The sequence below is a fragment of the Salvelinus alpinus genome, chromosome 4 (assembly GCF_045679555.1).
Source record: "Salvelinus alpinus chromosome 4, SLU_Salpinus.1, whole genome shotgun sequence".
Classification (NCBI taxonomy): domain Eukaryota; kingdom Metazoa; phylum Chordata; class Actinopteri; order Salmoniformes; family Salmonidae; genus Salvelinus; species Salvelinus alpinus.
In genome coordinates this window covers 39544783-39565414 of record NC_092089.1, presented here as the reverse complement: position 1 = coordinate 39565414, position 20632 = coordinate 39544783, and the positions used below count along the sequence as shown (strand labels likewise).

The following is a 20632-nucleotide window of genomic DNA, read 5'->3' as shown; positions in this document are numbered from 1 at the left end:
TATCCGAGTCCGTAATACAGCGAGATATCCGAGTCCGTAATACAGCGAGATATCCGAGTCCGTAATACAGCGAGATATCAGAGTCAGTAATACTGCGAGATATCAGAGTCAGTAATACTGCGAGATATCCGAGTCCGTAATACAGCGAGATATCAGAGTCCGTAATACAGCGAAGGCCGAGTCAAGGACAATATTATTGTACAGTACTTCTGTCTCAGATTCCCACAGTGTTTCTGTTAAATGTCACAATCCAATTCACCCCCCCCCCCCCCCCCCCCCCACGGGACTGGGAAGTCTATTATGCCTCCTGTAATTCTTCCATTGTTCATAATAAATCTGTCTAGCTATTGTCTCTATAATTCCCAACACATTAGACAACGGAGTGCATTTGTGGCTGAATAAACCATGTTCTCCTTCAGTCCCTAGCCAGATAACACTAATAAAGATTCAGCTTTAATGTTGAACACGCTGTGTGTGTGTATAAATGTGTTGTGTGTGTGTGTATACATATGTGTTGTGTGTGTGTGTGTTTGTGTGTGCTATGTTTCTTTCTTCATTATCTGTGGTGTTGTAATGAATGTAAAGCTCATGTTAGTTAGTGTTAGAGTTCTGACAGTCAGATTTAACTCCCAGTGGTATCATGGGCTGGGCCATTTCCCATCAGTCTCTATCCTCTTGCTGCCTGTCTACCTGCTGCACAAAACAACATCACCATGTTTCGCTAGCAGGCTAACACTCAGGATAACAATGATCCCTTCATTTTACTTCTCTTATTCCTTCTCTTCAGAGTAATTTCTCCTCCGCTTCCCCTCCTCCACCACCATTTGTTATTCTCTCCCTCCCTCCTTTCATTCCTCCCTCCCTCCCTGCTGCTACAGTGTTGATCCACCAAGGACCTCATTTATACATTATAACAGTTTTAATTTGACTATATTCTTCCTCAATCAAAAGTCTGCCTCTTTGTGTTAGTGTGTTTGCTTATGTGTGTGTGTGTGTGTGTGTGTGTGTGTGTGTGTGTGTGTGTGTGTGTGTGTGTGTGTGTGTGTGTGTGTGTGTGTGTGTGTGCGTGCGTGCGTGCGTGCGTGCGTGCGTGCGTGCGTGTGTGAGAGAGAGAGCGAGAGCGTGCAATCATGCCTGCATGTGTGTGTGTGCATATGCATGTGTGTGTGTGTGTGCATATGCATGTGTGTGTGTGTGTGTAACAGCACAAAGAGAGCCACCATCTCTCCCAGCCCGGTGACCGCCGCAGATCTCCTGCTTCTCCTAACAGAACAACCTACTGTGGCCTGCTGATAACAGGATTAATAGAGATCAATCAATCCTCATCTGGGGAATTTAAAATGAGAATGATTCTCATATTAAAATGACCAGCCTGTGGGTGGGTTGTCTCTGGCAGCCGGTCCCAATGCAGCTCCTATGAAGCTATCTGAACAGGCTTTGGGCTTCGACACTGGTGATGAGAGGGGTGAACAGATAGGATTGGCTCTGTATGTATCTGTGTTTCTAGTCTAATAATATGGGTAGTATGTCATCTCTGAATGACACAGTTGAATGTCCTGTTCTGATTCTATGGCAACTGAACTGTCATGTAGGATGCCAGGTTGGGTATTGTCATAGAAAAATTATAAATTTTTATAAATTATTTTGGCTACCATGGCTAGAAGAGATCTCAGTGACTTTGAAAGAGGGGTCTCAAAGGAGCATAGGGGTTTAAAGGGTGTGTGTGTGTGTGTGTGTGTGTGTGTGTGTGTGTGTGTGTGTGTGTGTGTGTGTGTGTGTGTGTGTGTGTGTGTGTGTGTGTGTGTGTGTGTGTGTGTGTGTGTGTGTGTTGTTGTGTCTCAGTCACTAGATCTCAACCCAATTGAACACTTATGGGAGATTCTGGAGCAGCGCCTGCAACAGCGTTTTCACCACCATCAACAAAACACCAAATGATGGAATTTCTGGTGGAAGAATGATGTCGCATCCCTCCAATAGAGTTCCAGACACTTGTAGAATCTGTGTCAAGGTGCATTGAAGCTGTTCTGGTAGCTTGTGGTGGTCCAACGCCCTATTAATACACTATGTTGGTGTTTCCTTTATTTTGGTAGTTGCCTATATACATACCTGTTGTATGTGATGACTGCCTCCTTGAGGTCTTGTTTCATATCTTGAAAAATTAAAGGAGAGCCGCACACTCTAGGAGCTCAGATGCAATAACTTACTGTAGTACATAATGCATACTGTAGGCCTACAAACATTTACAAAAGCAAAATCACAAGAATGGCTTCAGATCAAAGTCTACGTTGAGCCCGAGGGGAGCAAGGGTCTTTAAATTAAAGATCCACGCAGCCTCTCGTTTTAACAATAAATTGTCGAGGTCACCCCCTCTCCTAGGGAGGGTGACATGTTCGATGCCGATATAACGTAGGGACGAAATCGAGTGGTTCACTTCCAAAAAGTGGACCGCAACTGGGTACGCAAGTTCTAAGATAAATAACACCTTTGATTGGGATCTGTTTCCCTGTTTGGGGGTGTTTGAAGGATCTACATTTGTAAGTGACATTGCATTATGCACAGCCGTTACACTTGTAGTTTCCATCCAGTAGGGGCGCAAATAGACATTGTGCAGGGATATTTTGTGGTGGTAAATCAGAGTTTACCAATTGATCTCTGAGATTTCTGCCCCACAAGAACACGACCAAGAGAGGGTCCGAAAACACATTACCGATACTGTCATCAGATCTTAGAATGTGCCAATGTTTGTGAATGATTCCCTTAATTTGTTGAGAGCACTTTGAATAGCAGGTAGTTGCAAGAATGCTTATTTTTGTGAGACTGCCCTTGAAAAAGATCCTGTCTCGGTTTGTTTTGAATTTTATCAATGACAGTATTAATCTGACCATTTTGTACCCCCTCTCCTTGAATTTTCTTTGCGTCTCAGCCATATTTCTGTCTAAATCTGATTGTTTTTTTTGCAAATTTTGCAAATTCCTACAGAATTGTAGGGCAAACTGTTTTTCAAGGGAAACAGGTGACAACTATCACCCCTCAACAAACTGTTACGATCAGTAGGTTTCCTGTAAAGATCAGTGTATAGAACATTATCCTCACACAAGATCAGAAGATCAAGGAAACTGATTTGACATCTGTCCGATTACATAGTAAATCTCAGATGCTCAGAACAAGAGTTAAGAAAAGCATGGAATGCCTGGAGCTGTTTTGCATCACCCCTCCATAGAACAAAAATATAATCAATATACCGTTTCCAAATAATAATGTTAGGCAAGAAAACATTTTTGAGAGGAATGAAAATGTAACCGACATACAAATGTTTCTCCATGTAACCCACATACAAAGTTAGGAGCCATGGAGGATTCCATAGCGGTACCCTTTGTCTGAATAAAGAAATCATTTAGAAACATGAAGTACTTGTGTGCGAGTACTATTTCAGACAATGTTATAATGCATGCACTAGAAGGTAGTTAATTGGGGTCACGTTGCAGAAGAAAATGTTCCATAGCTTCAATACCGCCCTCGTATGGAATATTTGTGTATAACAACATCAAAAGTAACTAACAAAGTATTATCAGGGAGAGGATCAAGAGATTCAATAATAGAGATCATATTGCCGGTGTCCTTTACAAAGGAGGGGAGCTGTTCTGAGATCATACTGCTGGTGTCCTTTACAAAGGAGGGGAGCTGTTCTGAGATCATACTGCTGGTGTCCTTTACAAAGGAGGGGAGCTGTTCTGAGATCATACTGCTGGTGTCCTTTACAAAGGAGGGGAGCGGTTTTCTGAGATCATACTGCTGGTGTCCTTTACCAAGGAGGGGAGCTGTTCTGAGATCATACTGCTGGTGTTCTTTACAAAGGAGGGGAGCTGTTCTGAGATCATACTGCCGGTGTTCTTTACAAAGGAGGGGAGCTGTTCTGAGATCATACTGCCGGTGTTCTTTACAAAGGAGGGGAGCTGTTCTGAGATCATACTGCTGGTGTTCTTTACAAAGGAGGGGAGCTGTTCTGAGATCATACTGCTGGTGTCCTTTACAAAGGAGGGGAGCTGTTCTGAGATCATACTGCTGGTGTCCTTTACAAAGGAGGGGAGCTGTTCTGAGATCATACTGCTGGTGTCCTTTACAAAGGAGGGGAGCGGTTTTCTGAGATCATACTGCTGGTGTCCTTTACCAAGGAGGGGAGCTGTTCTGAGATCATACTGCTGGTGTTCTTTACAAAGGAGGGGAGCTGTTCTGAGATCATACTGCCGGTGTTCTTTACAAAGGAGGGGAGCTGTTCTGAGATCATACTGCCGGTGTTCTTTACAAAGGAGGGGAGCTGTTCTGAGATCATACTGCTGGTGTTCTTTACAAAGGAGGGGAGCTGTTCTGAGATCATACTGCCGGTGTCCTTTACAAAGGAGGGGAGCTGTTCTGAGATCATACTGCCGGTGTTCTTTACAAAGGAGGGGAGCTGTTCTGAGATCATACTGCTGGTGTTCTTTACAAAGGAGGGGAGCTGTTCTGAGATCATACTGCTGGTGTTCTTTACAAAGGAGGGGAGCTGTTCTGAGATCATACTGCCGGTGTTCTTTACAAAGGAGGGGAGCTGTTCTGAGATCATACTGCTGGTGTTCTTTACAAAGGAGGGGAGCTGTTCTGAGATCATACTGCTGGTGTTCTTTACAAAGGAGGGGAGCTGTTCTGAGATCATACTGCTGGTGTCCTTTACAAAGGAGGGGAGCTGTTCTGAGATCATACTGCTGGTGTTCTTTACAAAGGAGGGGAGCTGTTCTGAGATCATACTGCCGGTGTTCTTTACAAAGGAGGGGAGCTGTTCTGAGATCATACTGCCGGTGTCCTTTACAAAGGAGGGGAGCTGTTCTGAGATCATACTGCCGGTGTTCTTTACAAAGGAGGGGAGCTGTTCTGAGATCATACTGCTGGTGTTCTTTACAAAGGAGGGGAGCTGTTCTGAGATCATACTGCTGGTGTTCTTTACAAAGGAGGGGAGCTGTTCTGAGATCATACTGCCGGTGTTCTTTACAAAGGAGGGGAGCTGTTCTGAGATCATACTGCTGGTGTTCTTTACAAAGGAGGGGAGCTGTTCTGAGATCATACTGCCGGTGTCCTTTACAAAGGAGGGGAGCTGTTCTGAGATCATACTGCTGGTGTCCTTTACAAAGGAGGGGAGCTGTTCTGAGATCATACTGCCGGTGTCCTTTACAAAGGAGGGGAGCTGTTCTGAGATCATACTGCCGGTGTCCTTTACAAAGGAGGGGAGCTGTTCTGAGATCATACTGCCGGTGTTCTTTACAAAGGAGGGGAGCTGTTCTGAGATCATACTGCCGGTGTTCTTTACAAAGGAGGGGAGCTGTTCTGAGATCATACTGCTGGTGTTCTTTACAAAGGAGGGGAGCTGTTCTGAGATCATACTGCCGGTGTTCTTTACAAAGGAGGGGAGCTGTTCTGAGATCATACTGCTGGTGTTCTTTACAAAGGAGGGGAGCTGTTCTGAGATCATACTGCTGGTGTTCTTTACAAAGGAGGGGAGCTGTTCTGAGATCATACTGCCAGTGTTCTTTACAAAGGAGGGGAGCTGTTCTGAGATCATACTGCTGGTGTCCTTTACAAAGGAGGGGAGCTGTTCTGAGATCATACTGCTGGTGTTCTTTACAAAGGAGGGGAGCTGTTCTGAGATCATACTGCCGGTGTTCTTTACAAAGGAGGGGAGCTGTTCTGAGATCATACTGCCGGTGTCCTTTACAAAGGAGGGGAGCTGTTCTGAGATCATACTGCCGGTGTTCTTTACAAAGGAGGGGAGCTGTTCTGAGATCATACTGCTGGTGTTCTTTACAAAGGAGGGGAGCTGTTCTGAGATCATACTGCTGGTGTTCTTTACAAAGGAGGGGAGCTGTTCTGAGATCATACTGCCGGTGTTCTTTACAAAGGAGGGGAGCTGTTCTGAGATCATACTGCTGGTGTTCTTTACAAAGGAGGGGAGCTGTTCTGAGATCATACTGCCGGTGTCCTTTACAAAGGAGGGGAGCTGTTCTGAGATCATACTGCTGGTGTCCTTTACAAAGGAGGGGAGCTGTTCTGAGATCATACTGCCGGTGTCCTTTACAAAGGAGGGGAGCTGTTCTGAGATCATACTGCCGGTGTCCTTTACAAAGGAGGGGAGCTGTTCTGAGATCATACTGCCGGTGTCCTTTACAAAGGAGGGGAGCTGTTCTGAGATCATACTGCTGGTGTCCTTTACAAAGGAGGGGAGCTGTTCTGAGATCATACTGCCGGTGTCCTTTACAAAGGAGGGGAGCTGTTCTGAGATCATACTGCTGGTGTCCTTTACAAAGGAGGAGAGCTGTTCTGAGATCATACTGCCGGTGTCCTTTACAAAGGAAGGGAGCTGTTCTGCGAGTGCTCTAATAAAAAAGTCAACAAAAGTTGATAGCGGGGCCGTTACTGCATCAATGCCCGCTACAATAGGGCGCCCTGGAGGTTTTGTAGCAGTCTTGTGTAATTTCGGCAAAGTATAGAAAGTAGCAATTTTATGGTGTTGAATAGCCAAAAAGTCATGTTCTTTTTTGGTTATCTGACCAGAACTTACATACCCATCTAGGACAGTAAAGATGGTGTTCTGAAATTGGGAAGTGGGGTCACTTCTGAGTTTCTTGTAAAATGTGTTGTCAAACAGCTGTCTATGACACTAAATTACATAAACAGCCCTATCCATGAGTACAACCAGCCCACCCTTATCAGCAGGGCGGGTAAGGACTGACGTATTGGATTGTAAATCAAGCAAAGCTTGTTTTTCATCCTTACGTAAATTATGGAAAGATATGTACTCCTGTTTGTTCTTAAGGAGATGAACAACATCTTCTTCAACGAGTCTGCAATACGTCACAATAGAGTGATTGCGATTGGATGGAGGTACAAAATAACTCGTACATCAAAAAGGAGTCGGAGAATGGGCGGCCTACATGTTCAGTAGAAATATCACGATTAGGGAAGCTAAAGTATTCCCTTAAACGGATGTTTCTAAAAAAACGTAAACATGTCTACCTCGAAATCGTTGCACTGAGTTGTAGGCACAAAATATAACCCTTTATTAAGCAAGGAGACATGGGCAGGGCTCAATATCTTGCTTGATAAATTGAAGACACTTAGTCCCGTGGGTTCTGGGACCGCGTGGGTTGGGTGCGGTATCTCGTTGGTGCGCGTGTCCGCGGCCACCTCTACGCTTCCGTCGCCACAGTCTCTCGTTGGATAAAAAACTGCCACTGGAAGCGGATGAGGCGCTGGTTGTAGAGCGTTGGTCAGACGAGGTGGATAGAAGTAAGCGGCATCCCTCCTGCGTCTGTCATGGAGAGGAGGAGCAGGACCTCTTGTCAGGGTTTCTCCAGAAGGGTTAGAATTTCTTGATTTTAAGTTCCTTTATTTCTGTAGACAACTTGTCCTGGAGCGCTTGGTTAGTTTTCATCAGTTCATTGAATATGCCATCATCATTAACAGCTCCTTGCAGAGCTGTGCGTTTCTCTTCAATCGTGTTATCCATTTGAATAAAATCATTGTTCAATTGGTCAACAATTAATGTCATTAAATCAATAGAGCATTTGTTCAGGATGGCACACCAGCGCTCACAGAAATCATCTGTGCGCTGTCCCAATCATGGTTCTTTTTGCCACCTGAGTCCCCGTGGAATAACGCCTTGACGCACATAATCACTAAGTGTGACTATGTGTAGATGCATTCTCATCTGGCGCTTAGATAAGTTTAACAGCTCTTTCGAGAGGTCAGAATTACCCCCCGGCATGTCAAAAAGGGACTCCGATACAATTATCTTATCACGTTCTTTTTGGCTATATTCAAAGTAATCTTGTTTGGGTCTTTGACCAGTGTCAGGAAAATAATTATCATCCGGCATCGTTTAAGAGCATTTTGTCAGTAGGGTGCAGTTTACTGGGTAACAGATTCATCTAGAGGTGAAAGAAACGCACACCTATTTAGGCGAGGTGCTGGCAAGTGGAGTAGAACACTTAAACAATTTAAGGAGAGCCGTACACTCTAGGAGCTCAGACGCAATAATTTAATAACCTAATAACGTTTTGACAGACAAGCTGTCTTCATCGGGGTATAATGACAAACACCAATGACTAGTTTATATAGTGTCAAAGGACACACACACACAGATGTCTGTAATCATGGCCGGGTGTGGCCTGATATCATTGCTTAATTCTCAGATATAAAAATAGCATGCCAAAAACATGAAAGGATAGCATATGATCATAGATATCGTGGCTGAAGCTACTGACACAAACATAATGAAGCACGTGGCTGACCAGATCAACATAATTCATATTAATACAATACTTTCATAAACAACTTCATGTTGCAAAGCATTGAGCAGAGTAGTATGTATTCTCACTCCCCTTATTCTCATAGACTCTTAATGTAAGAGAGAAGATCATGCTCTACCAGAACTCATCTGTTTTTACTTAACATGTGAGTAAGATGGAAAAGACATCCAAATGCAGATCTTGAGGTGGACAACTGAGGTCCATCTGGGCTTTTAACAGAGGATCTCTCTGCATGAACAACAACAACCACTAGTTGCACTGCTTTATGGAGAGAGTGCAGGGGGGGGGGGGGGGTAGAGGGGAAGAGAGGGTGAGAGATATGGAGAAATACATAGAAAGAGGGGGGAAGACATTGCATTGGAGTGATGTAGGGATACAGATACTCCTCTAGACAGAGAGAGAACAGAGCGAGAGAGAGAAATAAAGCAAAATAAAGAGAGAGAGATCCAGTATCTTAGTAAAGGTATACATACTGTCTGAGATCTCCCAGAGCCGTGGAGGAAGGTGGCTGAAGTACTCGTGCTGGAGAGCTGCCTGAGCAGACAGACGGTTCTTTGGGAAGCACTGGAGGAACCTAGAGGCTAACTCCTCAGCATGGTCCACATAGCCCAACCTACAGGGAAGACAGACAGACAGTTAGCATGGTTCACTACCTACGTAACAGAAACAGGGCAGAAGGTAGCCTAGTGGTTAGAGTGCTGGGCCAGTAACTGAACGATTGCTAGTTCAAATCCCCTAGCTGACAAGGTGAAAAATCTGTTGATGTGCCCTTGAGCAAAGCACTGAAACGTAATTGCTCCAGGGTTGCCATTGACAATGGCTGGCTCTGGTGTCTCAGGGGGAATTTCCAATTCACACATACAGTATGTATAATACACACTTGTAAATATAAGCACCCATTACATTCGTCTTCATATTAGAAAGACAACAGACTGTTAGCATGGTCTACACAACCTCCTCTCCCTGGCAGGCCCGTGACACAGGCTGATCCAGTCACCATGAAAAATGAAAGACTTCATCAGAGAGGGTGAATACAGAGGCAGCCTCTCAATTCCCTGTAGGCTTTCATTGAACTGCCCCACGCTCCTGTGCATGTGCGTGCGACGCGTGTGTGTTTGTACGGGGAGGTTCTGAACTCTTGAACCCGCCTCCCATCCAGCACCGAAGGGGAAACAGAAAAAATAACAAAGTACAACCAAGTCAGTCAGTAATTAGGCCTGCAGTCCATTAAATAAACATGATGTTATTCCTCCCTCTGCCGGAGCTACCGAGCTCTGTGTGTGTGTGCATGTACAGTATGTGTGTGTATGTGAAAGAGAGAGAGACCTCTGAGTTCTCATCACAGACCCACCTAATGCCAGGAACTCTGAAGCCCACTCCCACTGTTCCTCCTCCTGTCTCTCCTCCTCTGAGGGAATAGAGCAGATCTCCACTAGTGAACTCAATAGACCCCCTCTGCAGAGAGGAACACAGCTAGCTAACTCCAGCAGGGCCTTCTTCTCCCTTCATTTTCACCACAGATGTTGGATGTTGAACTCAATGTAAAAATGGGTAGGTTCCCATTTTAAACGAAACATAACTTTTGAGGCTTAAGGGTGGACGTGAAAATACTGCCCCTATCCCAAACAGGTTAAGGGTGTGGTAATGCAGGAATGATTACTACAGGTCACTGTGTGATTGATCTAGAACATACTGTATTATCAGAAGGTGTGGTGTACGTTTACAAGTCAGGTTTTAGCATGACAGAAAAAGGTAAAAAATCCCATCAGTCATTGCTAATTTGACCTGATAAAAGGTGTTACAGTCTGAGCAACAACAGAGCCAGAAACAAAGGAACAAACAGGTATAACTGACTGAGTGAACTTCACCTCGATATAAAAGCCTTAGAAAACAAAGGGCTTATGTTGCTGATATAGGTGTGCATTCCTGCCTGCTAATGCTGTCAGCTAGCCTGAGCGGGAAGATTTACTCGGCTAGCTAGCTAGGTCAGATGCTACGAGTAAACAAGCACACATCTGTGATTGATATCTCCTCTGACAATCAAACATCCCGGGTCGACGGGACGTTCACAGCGGAAAGAAGCATTCCATCTTCAGAGCAAGACGCCATTTCATGTCGTCATGTTTTTCCATGAGGAAACCACAGCCGGGACCTGGGAGGGCAGAAAGCATGAGTACATGTGTGTGTGTGTGTGTGCACATGTGTGTGTGTGTCTGTGAGAGTGTATTTATGTGTGTGTGTGTGTGTGTGTGTGTGTGTGTGTGTGTGTGTGTGTGTGTGTGTGTGTGTGTGTGTGTGTGTGTGTGTGTGTGTGTGTGTGTGTGTGTGTGTGTGTGACTACAGGCAGTAACACCTGCTTCCCCCACCACTATGCCATGGTTATAACTAAGGCAAGGCACGGCAGCACTGCAGGACCTTTCAACAGCACCCAACACGGCTAGCAACCAAACACTATTTTGGAACAAGTCTTTGTGGCTGTGTCAAAACATATGTCCCTGCAAGACCCAACAGCAGTCCAGGAGAGCTGCTTGCCTTTCAGCATGTGTGAGTCATTGTGGATGAGGGTACTATTGCACAAAGAGATATGTGAGAGCAGAACGGATCTACACACTGACAAGCTCTGTCTGGCATGCAACCCCACCGTCAGCCGAGCTACTTTCAAAGACTCTGCTGGCTAATAAAGTGCTGAACACAGGGCTATATGGGTTATACAAGCTGTACTGAACATACAGTCAATGTAAACAGGGGGGGGGTAGTCTTACCATTACAAAAACACACAAGCACTTCCGAAACCGTTAAACTGAGGAATGCCAGCATGCCGTGTGCTCTGACCCTTACATGTTATTCGCATGCGATGCCTGTGAATGTCTGATCTGATCCAACAAACCATAGAAGGAGAAAACTACCCCAGCTATCCATGTCAGAGTAGTAGTGAGGTGGGTACGGGGCACAGGGAGAGGGAGAAGGGGAGAGATAGGAGGAGGGAGAGAGAGAGGAAGAGGGAGAGCTCTCAGTGCAAGGAGAAGAAAGAGAGAGAGGAATTGGGAGGAGGAGAGAGAGAGGAATTGGGAGGGGGAGAGAGAAAGAGGAATTGGGAGGGGGAGAGAGAGAGAGAGGAATTGGAAGAGGGAGTGAGAGAGAGAGATGAATTGGGAGGGGAGAGAGAGAGGAATTGAGAGGGGGAGAGAGATAGGAATTGGAAGACGGAAGACGGAGGGAGAGAGAGAGGGGAATTGGGAGGGGAGAGAAAGTGGAATTGGAAGAGGGAGTGAGAGAGAGGAATTGGGAGGGGAGAGAGAGAGGAATTGGAAGAGGGAGGGAGAGATAGAGGAATTGGGAGGGGAGAGAGAGAGGAATTGAGAGGGGGAGAGAGAGAGGAATTGGGAGGGGGAGAGAGATGCATGTGTTCATATCAACTTCATCAGGACCTGGCACAGTATAAAAGGAGGGGGAAGAAGCAGCCGTCATTAACATTCCTCCCAGTTTCTTTCTTCACATATTTATTTCCTCATAGACTGGCTGGGGTCCAAGGGGAAGAGGGGAGAATGGGGCAGGGGCTAGAGTGGCTAGGCAGGGGGGGTGGAGTGTAGTGGAGCAGGGCCGGGGGGACATACAGATAGACACGGAGAGGAGCCAGGGACAGACAGACAGACTGTGTGAACTAGAGCGTTCAGCATGCCCATCCTGAGGGGTCAGACATAGAGGGCATGGGAAACGGCAGTCATTCCTCTAAGGTTAGTCTGTCTGTCAGTCAGTCTGTTTCTCAGGTCAGTCTGTCTGTCAGTCAGTCTGTTACTGAGGCTCCACTGCTCTGGCTACACTATCAACTGGCTGACTTTCTGACTCTCACTACTACAGTATCTCTCTCACTACTACAGTATCTCTCTCACTACTACAGTATCTCTCTCACAGACTGAGAGAAAATCTACACATACTGTACTTGTAGACACACACACACACACACACACACACACACACACACACACACACACACACACACACACACACACACACACACACACACACACACACACACACACACACACACACACACACACACACACACACACACACACACACAGACACACACACACAAACTGATAAACATACAATGTACTGCCGCTCTCTTTCTCTCTTGTTTTGAGCCATCAATCAAATGTTATTTTATATTCATCTGAAAAAGGAAATTGTGATACTGCGAGAGAGAATATGGAACCTTGACTTTTAACCCCTTGGCCATGGTCAATGTGGTCACTACAGAGGCCAAGAGTTCTCAGCACTGAGCCAGACCAGAATACTGTGAGACATTATGCGTATCTGTGACCAAATCATCAAGTCACCCTGTCTCTGCCTGTCCCCACAGGCTCCTGATGAGTGCCAGGGGCAGAGGGTGGTCCACATCTGGAATGCCCCCTGTGCCCTTTCCTGCCATCTGTGTCAGGGCTGACTGCTCTGGTGGCACGACACCAGTGGCATGACCCCGATCTGGGTGCCCCAACTTAAACCAGATGAACCCTGGGAAGAGTGTGTGAGCTGTCTGTAGGTCTAGACGTCCCGAGGGTAGAGAGCTGAGAGGAAGCACACACACACGCACGCACGCACGCACGCACGCACGCACGCACGCACGCACGCACGCACGCACACACACACACACACACACACACACACACACACACACACACACACACACACACACACACACACACACACACACACCACACACACACACACACACACACACACACACACACACAAACACACACACACACACAAACACACACACACACACTGGACAACAGCCATCTCTAACTGGGCTACTAATGTCTGTTAGGGGACCAGAACAGTCTCAGGGTTCTTCTGTATCGAGGGCTCAGGGAGAGAAAAGAGAGGGATGTATGGATGGAGTGATGGGGGGTTGGCGGTCTGGAGCGTATTGCCCTTGGGCACTTTCACAGACAGGAAGAGCACAAAAGTGGGTCTGTAGGAAAATGGCCCTCTGACCTGGCATACAAAATGGCCCTCTGACCATGCATACACATATGAATAGGCGCAAACACACACACAGACACACACACACACACACACACACACACACACACACACACACACACACACACACACACACACACACACACACACACACACACACACACACACACACACACACACACACACATTTTATGTGACAAAAACAGTACACTTACTTATTCCATGCTTGTCTGAGCTTCTTGGAACTGTAGACAGTAAAGCTGTCTGAATGGGTAAAGACACAGAGACAATAGAAACATGTTCATATTCATCATCAGGACACATTTGTGAAGTTTTACAACAAATGTTTCATTGTACAGTATGTGATTTAACAAGAGGTGATGCTTGCAACGCCAGGATAGTGGGTTCGATTCCCAGGGCCACCGTACTTAAAATGTATGCACGCATAACTGTAAGTCGCTTTGGATAAAAGCATCTAATAAATGGCACTATTATTGTATATTAAAAGTGTGTGTGTGTGTGTGTGTGTGTGTGTGTGTGTGTGTGTGTGTGTGTGTGTGTGTGTGTGTGTGTGTGTGTGTGTGTGTGTGTGTGTGTGTGTCTACGGTATGAATGGCTAGGTGTATGTGTGTGAGTGCACCTCTGACAGCTCGACTCCCTCGTCCAAAACCTCTGTGTGGAGACCTCTGTTTTCAGACTAACACTGTAACTGCCAACCTCCAGGACTAGACTGGGGGCATGGGGGCAGAGAGACAGCTAGACAGCCAACCACGGGTTAGGGAGAGGGGGAGAGGGGAGAGAGAGAGTAGCCACTGTTCCACTGCTAGACAGAGGGGGAGAGACATACGGAATAGCTACAGTTTGAGTTAAGGAGTTATTGAGTGGGGAGGATAGAGAGATGGTAAGACTGTTCCAGAGTCAGGGATTGGGCATATATGAGGGAGAGTTGTTTTGATATCCAGATTACTCCTGTCTTTCTCAAATGTCTGATATACTGTGGTTATACTAAATATCCTCCAGCCCATCGTAAAGCACCAAGGCCCTGGGCCAAGGTCAGGCTAAGTGTCATGGCTGTCTACGTTTCAAACCTAAACGGCTGCGCTGCGAACACCAGAGTGAAAAACCAGGGCTGTAAACATGGCTGTGAATTATTGAAAGTAACGCTGAGAATGTGAAGAATCATAAACAACGTGCTGATACCATCTCTGTGTTTGATTTCATGTCTGGAAACTGATTACAGTTCAGGAGGAAGACTAAAACATGGTCAGATTGAGAAGCTCTCAGTGAGGTAGGATATATTCAGAGGGATAGAGTGAGACAACACTGTCCTCTGGTTGTGGGAAGATATAACTACACCCAGTGTTAACTTTCTTCTGATAAAGCATTTTCCCAGCTCCATCTGTTACGTGCTAATGATCACTTTGTGGTTGAGTGATGGTGACATTGAGAGGGTTGAAACAGCTGTTTAGATTAGATCATTGCGACATTGGACATCCCCTTAGAGCAAAAATAAGAAAATAAAAGATTTTCTCTATCCCGGGATTCAGTCAAAAGATTGTTCACCTTATGGAGGAAACAGGTAGCTTGGAGGGACACTTATTAAGAGAGGAAGGTGGTCTTGCATTGGACATCTGAGCAGGCAACTGCCTCAATTGCTGATAATAAAATTGTGTATTGTGTGTGTACCTATTGTCATGCAGAGATTGTACACTGATCTGGTACACTGAAGCCAGGTCTGTCTGGATGACAGGAGCAGCAGGACAGAACAGTGTGTGTTGCTCACACAGCTGCCCACGGCAGCAGGACGACATAGAACTATGGCCAACCACAGCCATGGCCACAGGACATGCGATTAGGTGTGTGTGTGTGCGTTTCACACCCCAGTTCCTCTGTAATTGGTCACAGGAGATACAACTAGACACGCCACTCACATCATGGTACCCCTGCTCTCCCTCTGTCCCTCTTCTTCTCCCTCCATCATCCTCTCTCTGTCACTCCTCTAATTCCCCCTCTATCTCTCTGTGTGTTCCAGCATGCCAACACTAATCTGCGAGCACCGTCCAGTCTGTTTCTAATGAGCTCCCAGAGGGCAGCAGCAGTAGCCCTAGTCTGGCACAGCGATGGTACGGCTGGCTCACAGGCCTGCCTGGACTGTGTGAACTACAGAGGCATGCCTCCAAGGTTTACAAAGTAGAACTGGAGTCAAAGTCTGGTTCTGACTGTTGGACCTATTTTGGTGTGTGTGTGTGTGTGTGTGTGTGTGTGTGTGTGTGTGTGTGTGTGTGTGTGTGTGTGTGTGTGCGTGCGTGCGTGCGTGCGTGCGTGCGTGCGTGCGTGCGTGCGTGCGTGCGTGCGTGCGTGCGTGCGTGTGCTCCTCACCTGGTTTGAAGTGGGGCAGGGAGTGGACCCCTGGCCAGGTATCCTCACATGGGGTGCCTAGGACCTGAAAGAAGGAGGGAGACAGAAGGAGAGAGAATAAGAGATGGAGAAGAAATGCATCAGACAACCACACGCTGTGTCCATACCAACACATTCATATTTCAACAACACAATTGGGCCACAGAGAAAAGAAAAGAGAAGACCGTCTCATAGAGAAAACATTTCATTTCTATGACCAAAGAGGAACCTCTGAATCACTAAGGTCCTAAACAATGACCACATTTACATGCGCACAGTATTCCGGATAGTAGGTTATATCCCGCTTAAGGTCTTATTCGTGATAAGCTGTTTACATGTATCTTTGATATCCCGCTCATGAGTATCCCTGTATCTATGAATAAACAGAATATTCCTAATGGGATTTCATATGGGTTAAATGGTATAGTAACTGAAATATGTACACTCACTGTAACCTCTCATATGTAGAGTAATTACATTTTTTTAATATATTTGTTAATTGAATATTTAAAACATACAATGTACTTGCAGTGAAGCCGCTCAACAACTACATCACATTAGTCATCTGACAGCCTCCCATCCAGAGAGACACACAGAAACAACCAGGGTCAACGCTCAAGGGCACATCGACAGAGAAACAACCAGGGTCAACGCTCAAGGGCACATCGACAGATCTCCCACCAGCCCTCCAAGATCCCCCCCCCCCCCCCCCCACAGTTCCCCAAGAGCTGCCCCTCAACCATCCAAGACCCCCCCACAACCCCCTCCAAGAGAAAATTAATAAATAATTACAATAATTCCATTCGCCATCCCCCCCAAAAAACAAAAGACATCAAGGACAACAAAAATCATAACAGCGAGGCCAACTGAATATGTTTGAGTGCATATATGGCACTATTTACATGTGTGTGTCCGTGTATGTGCACATATGTGCATTTGAGAGTGTGTGTATATTGCATGTGTACAAACACCTGCACGGCATCAGCCTCAGGCAAACAGGCATTAACTGTAACAACACTGCCCCTCAGTGTCATTCAAATGTACTTTTTGTTACGTTTTATTTTGACTTTATTTTTTACAACTTTTATCTTTGACTGTCATTCTATCCCCCGCCCAGCAACTCCACTCCCACTTGTCTCCAATTCCACATCTCAACCCTCAGTTTCCCTCAGCCCATCCCACCTATCTCTGCTGGCCACCCTCTTCGGATTTATATGTGAAATATAATATTATCTCCTGCAGAATTATGCATTTCTTTCAGAGAAATTATACAACATATGTCTCAGGAACAGGAGTGGAGAAAAAGTATTTCTTACTGTCACTATCTCAACCACATACAATATGCACTCAAGTCTAATTAGAAATGTGTTTTGTCGTTTTCTCAGCTTTTCATTTCCTTAAAACAGGTCACACTGATGACATTTGGACATTTTGCACAGGACCAATCTTTCCACCGTTTTGGAGTTATTCCGTTTTCTCCCCAGTCCCTAAACAAAACAGACAACTTTACCGGTGTTAACTAGATTACTAAATCCTTCTATCAATGTAAGACACTATTCTGGTCAGCACCACTTTATTTAGTCCTCTGGGGCAATAAGTTATGGCAGAAGAGAAGCTGCATGTATCAAACTACAGTTGACACGGCCTACCAAATGTCAGAAATATGAATACATCATCCCACAACACCATTGATATGTGAAACTGAGCCTGCACAGACCACAGAAACAACAGTAAATGGGATAAGATGTTTACATGCCACAGTACCCCATACCCGTCATTCGGGTTTGGCCGGGGTAGGCCGTCATTGTAAATAAGAATTTGTTCTTAACTAATTTGCCTAGTTAAATAAAGGTTCAATATAAACATTTAAAATCCCAGGCATTTTATCCGATGTTTTCATAACCGGTACACAAGCTTTTTCTGTGTTATTGTAAACAGGATATGATGTTTATATGTGTCACGCCCTGACCGTAGAGAGCTTTTTATGTCTCTATTTTGGTTTGGTCAGGGTGTGATTTGGGTGGGCATTCTATGTTCCGTTTTCTATGATTTGTATTTCTGTGTGTTTGGCCGGGTGTGGTTCTCAATCAGAGGCAGCTGTCTATCGTTGTCTCTGATTGAGAACCATACTTAGGTTGCCTTTTCCCACCTGTATTTGTGGGTAGTTGTTTTCTGTTTTGTGTCTGCACCAGACAGAACTGTTTTCGTGTTCTATTTTTTGGTATTTAGTGCCATCCATCATTCCTTCACTTCTGACCAGTTTCACAGTCCCTGCCGATGAAAAACATCCCCACAGCATGATGCTGCCACCACCATGCTTCACTGTGGGGATTGGGTTCTCGAGGTGATGAGAGGTGTTGGGTTTGCTCCAGACATAGCGTTTTCCTTGATGGCCAAAAAGCTAAATTTTAGTCTCATTTGACCAGAGTATCTTCTTCCATATGTTTGGGGAGTCTCAAATCAAATCAAATTGTATTTGTCACATACACATGGTTAGCAGATGTTAATACGAGTGTAGCGAAATGCTTGAACTTCTAGTTCCCATATGCCTTTTGGCGTACACCAAACATGTTTGCTTATTTTTTCTTTAAGCAATGGCTTTTTTTCTGGCCACTCTTCCGTAAAGCCCAGCTCTGTGGAGTGTACAGCTTAAAGTGGTCCTATGGACAGATACTCCAATCTCCGCTGCAGAGCTTTGCAACTCCTTCAGGGTTATCTTTGGTCTCTTTGCTGCCTCTCTGATTAATGCCCTCCTTGCCTGGTCCGTGAGTTTTGGTTGGCGGCCCTCTCATGGCAGGTTTGTTGTGGTGCCATATTCTTTCCATTTTTTAATAATGGATTTAATGGTGCTCCGTGGGATGTTCAAAGTTTCTGATATTTTTTTGAAACCCAACCCTGATCTGTACTTCTTCACAACTTTGTCCCTGACCAGTTTGGAGAGCTCCTTGGTCTTCATGGTGCCACTTGCTTGGTGGTGCCCCTTGCTTAGTGGTGTTGCAGACTCTGGGGCCTTTCAGAACAGGTGTATATATACTGAGATCATGTGACAGATCATGCGACACTTAGATTGCACACAGGTGGACTTTATTTGACTAATTATGTGACTTCTGAAGGTAATTGGTTGCACCAGATTTTATTTCGGGGCTTCATAGCAAAGGGGGTGAATACATACAGTTGAAGTCGGAAGTTTACATACATTTAGGTTGGAGTCATTAAAACTCGTTTTAACCACTCCACACATTTCTTGTTAACAAAGTCTATTTTTAGCAAGTCGGTTAGGACATCTACTCTATGCATGACACAAGTCATTTTCCCAACAATTGTTGACAGATTATTTCACTTATCATTCACTGTATCACAATTCCAGTGGGTCAGACATTTACATACACTAAGTTGACTGTGCCTTTAAACAGCTTGGAAAATTCCAGAAAATGATGTCATGGCTTTAGAAGCTTCGGATAGGCTAATTGACATCATTTGAGTCAATTGGAGGTGTACCTGTGGATGTATTTCAAGGCCTACCTTCAAACTCAGTGCCTCTTTGCTTGACATCATGGGACAATCTAAAGAAATCAGCCAAGACCTCAGAAAAACAATTGTAGACCTCCACAAGTCTGGTTCATCCTTGGGAGAAATTTCCAAACGCCTGAAGGTACCACGTTCATCTGTACAAACAATAGTAAGCAAGTATAAACACCATGGGGCCACGCAGCCGTCATACCGCTGAGGAAGGAGACACGTTCTGTCTCCTAGAGATGAAAGTACTTTGGTGCGAAAAGTGCAAATCAATCCCAGAACAACAGCAAAATAACTTGTGAAGATGCTGGAGGAAACCGGTACAAAAGTATCTATATCCACAGTAAAACGAGTCCTATATCGACATAACTTGAAAGGCCGCTCAGCAAGGAAGAAGCCACTGCTCCAAATCTGCCATAAAAAAAGCCAGACTATGGTTTGCAACTGCACATGGGGACAAAGATTGTACATTTTGGAGAAATGTCCTCTGGTCTGATGAAACAAAAATAAAACTGTTTGGCCATAATGACCATCATTATGTTTGGAGGAAAAAGGGGGAGGCTTGCAAGCCGAAGAACACCATCCCAACCGTGAAGGACGGGGGTGGTAGCATCATGTTGTGGGGGTGCTTTGCTGCAGGAGGGTCTGGTGCACTTCACAAAATAGATGGCATCATGAGGTAGGAAAATTATGTGGATATATTGAAGCAACATCAGTCAGGAAGTTAAAGCTTGGTCGCAAATGGGTCTTCCAAATAGACAATGACCTCAAGCATACTTCCAAAGTTGTGGCAAAATGGCTTAAGGAAAACAAAGTCAAGGTATTGGAGTGGCCATCACAAAACCCTGACCTCAATCATATAGAAAATTTTTGGGCAGAACTGAAAAAGCGTGTGTGAGGAAGGAGGCCTACAAACCTGACTCAGTTACACCAGCTCTGTCAGGAGGAATGGGCCAAAATTCATCCAACCTTTTGTGGGAAGCTTGTGGTAAGGCTACCCGAAACGTTTGACCCAAGTTAAACAATTTAAAGGCAATGCTACCAAATACAAATTGAGTGTATGCAAACTTCTGACCCACTGGGAATGTGATGAAAGAAATAAAAGCTGAAACAAATCATTCTCTCTAGCATTATCCTGACATTTCACATTCTTAAAATAAAGTGGTGATCCTAACTGACCTAAGACAGGGAATTTTTACTAGGATTAAATGTCAGGAATTGTGAAAAACTGAGTTTAAATGTATTTGGCTAAGGTGTATGTAAACCTCTGACTTCAACTGTATGAACGCACCACTTTTTCATTTTTTAAAGAAGTTATTTTTCACTTCACTTCACCAATTTGGACTATTTTGTGTATGTCCATTACATGAAATCCAAATAAAAATCTATTTATA

The 20632-nt window shown here is 45.1% G+C and overlaps 1 protein-coding gene across 2 annotated transcripts in view; it reads right to left on the bottom strand.

Annotated features, from left to right (window-relative positions):
* Positions 1-20632, bottom strand: part of LOC139573497 (cyclin-dependent kinase 14) — a 230937-nt gene that overhangs the window by 78471 nt on the left and 131834 nt on the right. For both annotated transcript variants that reach the window (XM_071397003.1, XM_071397005.1), the window contains 3 exons: positions 15705-15768; positions 13541-13589; positions 8810-8949 (listed from right to left, as the gene is read on the bottom strand). In XM_071397003.1, coding sequence (XP_071253104.1) covers positions 8810-8949; positions 13541-13589; positions 15705-15768 — 253 coding nt within the window. The remainder of the gene's footprint in view (positions 1-8809; positions 8950-13540; positions 13590-15704; positions 15769-20632) is intronic.